This window comes from Physeter macrocephalus, chromosome 7, assembly GCF_002837175.3.
Source record: "Physeter macrocephalus isolate SW-GA chromosome 7, ASM283717v5, whole genome shotgun sequence".
NCBI classification, from domain to species: Eukaryota; Metazoa; Chordata; class Mammalia; order Artiodactyla; family Physeteridae; genus Physeter; species Physeter macrocephalus.
In genome coordinates, this window is record NC_041220.1 from 73,001,797 (window position 1) to 73,010,478 (window position 8,682).

The 8,682-nt window shown below is 41.5% G+C and overlaps 1 protein-coding gene across 1 annotated transcript in view; it reads right to left on the minus strand.

Annotated features, from left to right (window-relative positions):
• The window catches only part of LOC102974962 (placenta-specific gene 8 protein-like), a 33,454-nt gene that overhangs the window by 5,094 nt on the left and 19,678 nt on the right, over positions 1–8,682 (minus strand). Inside the window, exon 4 of the mRNA XM_007127555.1 lies at positions 6,551–6,665. Within this exon, the coding sequence (XP_007127617.1) occupies positions 6,561–6,665 (105 nt within the window). The 3' untranslated portion in view covers positions 6,551–6,560. The remainder of the gene's footprint in view (positions 1–6,550; positions 6,666–8,682) is intronic.

An 8,682-nucleotide genomic window follows, 5' to 3' on the forward strand; every position in this document is an offset into this window, starting at 1 on the left:
TTGTCTGATATGAGTATTGCTACTCCAGCTTTCTTTTGATTTCCATTTGCATGGAATATCTTTTTCCATCCCCTCACTTTCAGTCTGTATGTGTCCCTAGATCTGAAGTGGTCTCTTGTAGACAGCATATATATGGGTCTTGTTTCTGTGTCCATTCATCCAGTCTGTGTCTTTTGGTTGGAGCATTTAATCCATTTACATTTAAGGTAATTATCGATATGTATGTTCCTATTACCATTTTCTTAATTGTTTTGGGTTTGTTATTATAAGTCTTTTCCTTCTCTGTGTTTCCTGCCTAGAGAAGTTCCTTTAGTATTTGTTGTAAAGCTGGTTTGGTGGTGCTGAATTCTCTTAGCTTTTGCTTATCTGTAAAGGTTTTAATTTCTCTGTCGAATCTGAATGAGATCCTTGCTGGGTAGAGTCATCTTGGTTGTAGGTTTGTTTTTCCCTTTCATCACTTTAAATATGTCCTGCCACTCCCTTCTGGCTTGCAGAGTTTCTGCTGAAAGATCAGCTGTTAACCTTATGGAGTTTCCCTTGTATGTTATTTGTTGTTTTTCCCTTGCTGCTTTTAATACTTTTCCTTTGTATTTAATTTTTGATAGTTTGAATAGTATGTGTCTTGGTGTGTTTCTCCTTGGATTTTTCCTGTATAGGACTCTGCGCTTCCTGGGCTTGACTGACTATTTCTTTTCCCATGTTAGGGAAGTTTTCAACTATAATGTCTTCAAATATTTTCTCAGTCCCTTTCTTTTTCTCTTCTTCTTCTGGGACCCCTATAATTTGAATGTTGGTGCGCTTAATGTTGTCCCAGAGGTCTCTGAGACTGTCCTCAATTATTTTCATTCTTTTTTCTTTATTTTGCTCTGTGGCAGTTATTTCCACTATTTTATCTTCCAGGTCACTTATCTGTTCTTCTGCCTCAGTTATTCTGCTATTGATTCCTTCTAGAGTATTTTTAATTTCATTTATTGTGCTGTTCATCATTGTTTGCTCTTTAGTTCCTCTAGGTCCTTGTTAAACATTTCTTTGATTTTCTCCGTTCTATTTCCAAGATTTTGGATCAACTTTACTATCATTACTCTGAATTCTTTTTCAGGTAGACTGCCTATTTCCTCTTCATTTGTTTGCTCTAGTGCGTTTTTACCTCGCTCCTTCATCTGCTGCATATTTCTCTGTTTTCCTATTTGTTTAACCTACTGTGTTTGCGGTCTCCTTTTCACAGGCTGCAGGTTCATATTTCCCGTTGTTTTTGGTGTCTGCCCCCAGTGGGTGAGGGTTGTTCAGTGGCTTGTTTAGGCTTCCTGGTGGAGGGGACTAGTATCTGTGTTCCAGTGGGTGGGGCTGTATCTTGTCCTTTTGGCAGGCAGGGCCACGTCTGGTGGTGTGTTTTGGAGTGTCTGTGATATTAGTATGACTTTAGGCAGCTCTCTGCTGATGGGTGGGGTTGTGTTCCCATCTTGCTAGTTGTTTGGCATGGTGTGTTCAGCACTGGAGCTTGCTGGCCATTGGGTGGAGCTGTGTCTTAGTGTTCAGATGAAGATCTCTGGGAGAGCTCTCACCAATTGATATTATGTGGGGCTGGGAGGTCTCTGGTGGTCCAATGTCCTGGACTCGGCCCTCCCACCTCGGAGGCTCAGGCCCGAGACCCAGCTGGAGCACCAAGACCCTGCCAGCCATACAGCTCAGAAGAAATGGAAGAGAGAAAAAAAAAAAAAAAAAAAAACGAACAGACAGAGCCCTAGGACAAATGGTAAAAGCAAACCTAAACAGACAAAAATCACACAAAGAGGCATACACATACACACTCACAAAAAAGAGAAAAGGGAAAAAAAAAATATATATATATATATATAAAAGGAAGAGAGCAACCAAACCCCAATAAACAAGTCCACCAATGATAATAGGCACTAAATACTAAACTAAGATAAACATAAAACCAGAAAAAAATTAGATGTAGAAAGCAAACCCCAAGTGTACAGTTGCTCCCAAAGTCCACTGCCTCAATTTTGGGAACATTCGTTGTCCATTTAGGTATTCTTCAGATGCAGCGTTTATCATGTTCATTGTGGGGGTTTAATCTGCTTCTCCTGAGACTGCACAGAGGAATTTCCCTTTCTCTTATTCTTTCACACAGCTTCTGGGGTTCAGCTTTGGTTTTGGCCCCAACTCTGTGAGTAGGCCACCCTCAGGAGTCTGTTCCCTGCCCAGAGAGCTGGGGGTTAAAGCAGCGGCTGATTAGGGCTCTCTTGCTCTCTAAGGCCAGGGGGAGGGAGGGGTACGGTAGTCATAATTGGGATGTGGGGCGAGCCTGAGGCGGCAGAGGTCAGTGTGACATTGCACCAGCCTGAGGCACACCGTGTATTCTCCTGGGGAAGTTGTCCCTGGATCAAGGGACCCCGGCAGTGGCGGGCTGCACAGGCTCCCGGGAGGGGAGGGGTGGAGAGTGACCCGTGCTGGCACACAGGATGCTTGGTGGCAGCGGCAGCAGTGTTAGCAGTTCAGGCCCGTTCTGTGGTCTGAGCTGATGATAGCCGTGGCTCATGCCCATCTCTGGAGCTCGCTTAAGCAGTGTTCTGCCTTCTGTGGGCACACTGGGAAGGAATCCCCGCTCCTCGTGCACCCCAAAACAAAGCTCTCTTGCCTCTCTGGCAGGTCCAGACATTTTCCCGGACTCCCTCCCGGCTAGCCGTGGCGCACTAACCCATTCAGGCTGTGTTCACACAGCCAACCCCAGTCCTCTCCCTGGGATCTGACCGAAGCCCGAGCCTCAGCTCCCCGTCCCCGCCCGCCCCGGCGGGTGAGCAGACAAGCCTCTCGGGCTGGTGAGTGCCGGTCGGCACCGATCCTCTGTGTGGGAATCTCTCCACTTTGCCCTCTGCTGCTGCGCTCTCCTCCGTGGCTCTGAAGCTTCCCCCCAACTATCCCCCAACCCCGTCTCCACAAGTGAAGGGGCTTCCTAGTGTGTGGGAACCTTTCCTCCTTCACAGCTCCCTCCCAGAGGTGCAGGTCCCGTCCCTATTCTTTTTTGTGTGTTTGTGTTTTTGCCCTACCTAGGTACTTTGGGAGTTTCTTGTCTTTTGGGAAGTCTGAGGTCTTCTGCCAGCATTTAGTAGGTGTTCTGTAGGAATTGTTCCACGTGTAGATGTATTTTTGATGTGTTTGTGGGGAGGAAGGTGATCGCCACTTCTTACTCCTCCACCACCTTGAAGGTCTCCCTCAACCTTAAGTATTTTTAATACTAATCATTATCTTTCTTTCTTCTCTTTCTCTTATAGGTGAGTAACTGAAGGTTAAAATCAGAATTCCTGGATATGAAGTATTTTATGCTTTTTTATTAGTGTCCTGTGGGTAAGTAAAGAAAACAGACTTGGCTTAAGCACCAGATTGAATGCTGAATCATGCAAAGATATAAATTAGTGAGTTGTGGTACTTCATCGCTGGAAGTGATGATGAAATATTTAAAAGCTATTTGAAGTTAGACACATGACACCAGGGAATATTTTCTTGTTTAGTTTTATAATTGTGTCCTTCTGACCTAGCACATAGGAAAATCAGTGCTTTATATTTGAATTCCAATGACGGTCTTCTGCCAGCATTCAGTAGGTGTTCTGTAGGAGTTGTTCCACGTGTAGATGTATTTTTGATGTATTTGTGGGGAGGAAGGTGATCTCCACATCTTACTCCTCCTCCATCTTGAAGGTCTCCCGCACCGATCTGTTTGTTTGTTTAGCGCTGCACAGCATATGGGATCTTAGTTCCCCAACCAGCGATCGAACCTGCGCCCCCTGCATTGGAAGCGCAGAGTCCTAATCACTGAACCACCAGGGAAGTCCCTGCATTAGTGTATTTTTGAAGAAAACGTATTCTTACATATAGGTTGTTCACAATAATGAATAATATTGCCATTACATACATATCAGTATGGACTGATACTCAGATATTTATTTTATACTTTGGGTTATAATCCAATAATACCTTATTTTGTTGCTCAAATTGTTCCAGTTTTGGCTACTGGGAACTTCTTCAGTTCGTTCTTGTATCCCTTTGTCTCAATCTGTTTTTAACGTAAATCACATTATTCTTTTATCTTTATCTCTTTATTCTCCCATTTCAGATATTTGTATATCTAAAGTTTTATTGTCAATGAATAATGTAGGGTCCAAGTTGATGAGCAGGAGTCAGGACCACCAAGATATTTTATGTCAAACCAGCTCAAAATTTCAGTGAGATAATTTCCTTGAGGTTAAATTAAAAAGCTCAAATGCCAGAATTTATTATTATATATGTGTGGGTAGATATTTTATCCAAACTGTCTCATGTGCTTATTTAGATAAACAGTGTTGAAATGGTGTATAGCCAAATCTTTGCTTCTGACCTCATCCTGTCCAGTCTGTGCCACATGCCATTACCAGGTTAATTTGTCTAAAGTATTAAGTCTCCATATGTTACTCCTTTATAGCCTGCAATAAATCCCTAGTGCTTACCAAATAAAAGGCCAAATCATTAGCCCAGTATTCACTACATTGCATGCCAAGGCCCCAAATCAGATTTTAAAATCTTTCGTTTCTCATTATTTTCCTACTTATACCATATGTCCCTGCCACGTTGAACCTAAGCTCATAAAGATGTTTTTTCCTTTTTTTGCCTCTATAGTTTCACTAATGTTGCTGATGAGAAGCAGCACCCATTTCTATTCATCTTGCAACAGAAATATCCCGTTTTCCCCATCTAATCCATTTCTACCGTTGTCTGTCCTGCCCTGTGGTCTGGGAGGCTGCCCTGTGGCCCCCAGCAATACTGTCTTTCTCTCTGCCTTCCTGGTGTGTTCAACCGATGGGAAGCCCAGAAGGACATCAGAAAATGAGGTCAGGGTAGTTTTCCCCTTGTTTCCTTCCTGAGGGGTTTACCCCAGGCTGCTCAGGTCCTCTCAGGGCAGCCGTCACACAGCTTTCTCCTTTGGGATGCAGGTAACTGCTCCCTCCCCTCCTCCCGAGGCCTAGGGATGGTAACGGTTCAGCTGTTCTTGCACAATCCCCTGTCATTTCCCTGTACCTCCCACCCACACCTTTGTAAATGGTCTTCATTAAAACCTAGTATTATCACAGTTTGAGTGCCCTCTATTTCCTCTTGTGACCCTGATGTTCACTTCCTCTTTAGAATTAAAACCACTTCTTTCAAGAAACTTTCACTTATACTTCTCACAGGATATCATCTTTCCTTCCTCTGAGCATAAAATAGCACTTCATTTAAAGGCATTAGTCAAAGTGTGCATTTTCTTTGAGGGCTTTTCTAATGCCTTCTTTTTGAGTATAAAGTCTCTAAGGGGAAGAGGACCAGCTTATTTCCCTTCGTTCCCCATAGTCCCTAACAGTGTCCTGCATGGTACTAGGTACTTGAGACATTATTTGCTAAATGCATGAATATTTGAAAACATATCTTCCAAGAGTTATGTTTGTTAACTTAGACAGAGTTCTCATTCACTTGAGAAAGGAAGTGGGATTTTTGCAAAGAATGGGAAAATTAATGTTTTATTCCCATGCTCAAGATACATTCTATAGAAGACTGACAAAATCATGTTGATTTCTACTTTACTATATCCTCAATAGCTAATTCTGAGAATCTTGGAAAAATGAGTTGGAAATGACTTGATTGATTTTCAGATGATGACATTCTACAGAACATTTCCAAATATTCTGTATTCCATTCCACCTCTTTCAAAGTTCACCTTCTCTTTCCTGTTTAACCTCACCTCATTATTGATAGATGCATTGTGCCACAATTAATCCAAATATTGCATAACGTAATTTTCATTTGCTCTACTACTTTATAATTATTTACCAGTTTCTTTCATCAATTTGTTTGTACTAGCAGGGAAAGTGCTTTCCACTTCTTTTGTATCTCACCACACTCTTGTATTTTGCAAGTGGTGCTTCTTTAATAGACCATCAGAATTCTGAGAAGTCTAGAGAAGTCACCATCCCTTTATTTGCTAAAATATAGTTTCAAAATATAGAGCTATTTTTGTGAACTGAATGTTTGTGTCCCCCCCGGCCACAAAACTCATATGTTGAAACCCTAACCCCCAGTGCGATGGTATTAGGAGGTGAAGCCTTTGGGAAGTAATTAGGTTTAGATGAGATCATGAAGGTGAGGGCCCCATGATGGGAATACTGTCCTCATAAGGAGAAAGGCCAAAACTCTCTCTCTCTCTCCAATATTTGAAGACACAGCAAAAAGGTGGCCAACTGCAAGCCAGGAAGAGCATCCTCACCAAGGAACTGAACTGACTCATACTTGATCTTGGACTTCCCAGCATTCAGAACTATGAGAAATAAATTCCTGTTGTTTAACCTGTTTAAGCTATGTTATTTTGTTATGGCAGCCCAAACAAGCTTTCTTCATTTGAAGAAACCAAAGTCAATCTTTATATTAAGATAACATTTGAGAGACTTAAATAATTGTTATTCTTGAATTATTATTCAAAATCATGCTTAGTTTACAAAGCCCTTGATTATATTTCTCAACATTCACAGATTCTGGGACTTACCATTGTTTTTTTAGAAAGTATGCATGGCTCTCCTTCTGTTGATGTCTCTCTTGATTTGGCAAAGAGAACACAGAGGACAGCAAAGGGTCGCCATATAGTCATTACAAATGGATCCCTGTTTGAAAATATAAAAGAAACAGAAATGTAAAATCCACCTATCTGGGAATTAAGACTTGTGGATTTTCAAGACATTTTGAAGAGAAGCAGCAGGCATTGATCCTTTGAATTTGGGGTCGGGATGGATACATTCAGGAGAATGTTAGTTGATTTCTCTATATAGCTCCTGTCTCTTTTTATGACATCAAATGTTTTCCTATACTTTGTGATATTGAAAATAGAAGATATCTCACCAAACTATCAATATGAGGGTAAAATAAGGAGTTTCAGGAAGTAAAATCTCTTTTCTCCTCTACCAGCTCCCTTTCTCAGGAAGCTACTAGAGGATGCCTTCACCAAAGTGAAGGAGCAAACCAAGAAAGGTATAAGAAACCAGAGGCTAACATGGGGGAGCGGTTAATGGACTCTCCAGTCATGGCGAAGGATATCTCAGGGCAAAAGCAGAGCACCAGGAGTGAAAAGCATCTAGTTCAAAGGGTAGCGGGTCAGGGAGTGATTTCATCAAGGAGAGGAAAATGATAGAAGGTCTGATGTATTGAATGTTTGGGGAAGAGATTTAGAAAACCAGGAAAGAGTTTGGGACTGCACTACTCTTAAGTAAATGAAAAACTCCTAATGAAAAAGCCAAGCATTATTAATAGTAGGAAAAACAAAGTTTAGTAGAAAAGGCAATCAGAGTTCACTACATGATTCAACTCAACTCTTAAGAGCAAGCAGAGCTATAATAATATAAATACTAACTATGGATTTAACCAACATTATATATAACTATATTGGAAGGAGTGGGGTAGGGGTAGGGTGCATGTCCATGGTAGGGAAGGGGGAGAAAACAAAACTAAATTCTCATCTTCCACAGTAGGAAGTCCAGAGACAATGCCCCAAACTGCAAAGTCTAAAAGTAGCAATACAAGTCTATCATTTGGAGATACGGAGGTAAACACCCAAAGATCAGCCTTGGGAAAGAGGAAGTAGGGGAGAGAAGTTTGGGGGCTACTCTTTTGCTTAACAAACCTTATAAATTAGATAATTTAAAAAACTATGTGCTTGCAGAGCTTTGTTAACTAAAACGAAAGCTGTACTAGAAAACAGGGCTGGGGGATTTAGTGAGCCAGAAATCATCAGCAATTTTTGGAAAAAAAAAATGAAGCAGATGGGATTACATTGATGGAGAAAGTAAAACAGAGCTAAGGAACATGAAACCTAACATAGTCAGAGGCATGGTATTAGATAAACCCCAAACCAAAAACTCTCAGTTCAGAAAGGAGGAAAAACCGGCTGGGGAATGAAAGATGAGTGGTTAACGGATGCCAGCTTGAGCAGCTGGGCCAGCCCAGAGGTGCCAGCTGTGGCCTTTCCTGGAACACAGCTTGCAGAGCAGTTTAACAGATGAACCTAATGTGGGCTTTGGGGCCCCAGAAGAGAAGAGGGGTGAGATAAGTGGGGCAGCTATTCACCTATCGCATAAGAGGTCAGACTCTCAAAGACCACAAACACACTAAAAGAAATAATAAAAGGTAAAGACATTTTAGCACAGCTGAGAAATCTAAATCACTCCCACCCATGAGATAGCCAAATTATTTTACGTTTGGTATTCATCGAATGGTATTTTTTCCTTCTTTTCTTTTTTTGGCTGAATAGACCTTTCCTGGTTCCTTTTGTTCCCTTTAGTAGTTTTAGATGTTCCACAACTAATTTTTATTAGCAATGACCCTTAAATTTTTACCCACAACTTAACATTGTGTATTAAAAAAAGTTTTTTAACATCTTTATTGGAGTATAATTGCTTTACAATGGTGTGTTAGTTTCTGCTTTATAACAAAGTGAATCAGCTCTACATATACATATATCCCCATATCTCCTCCCTCTTGCGTCTCTCTCCCATCCTCTCTATCCCAACCCTCTAGGTGATCGCAAAGCACCCAGCTGATCTCCCTGTGCTCTGCGGCTGCTTCCTACTAGCTATTTTACATTTGGTAGTATATATAAGTCCATGCCACTCTCTCACTTTGTCCCAG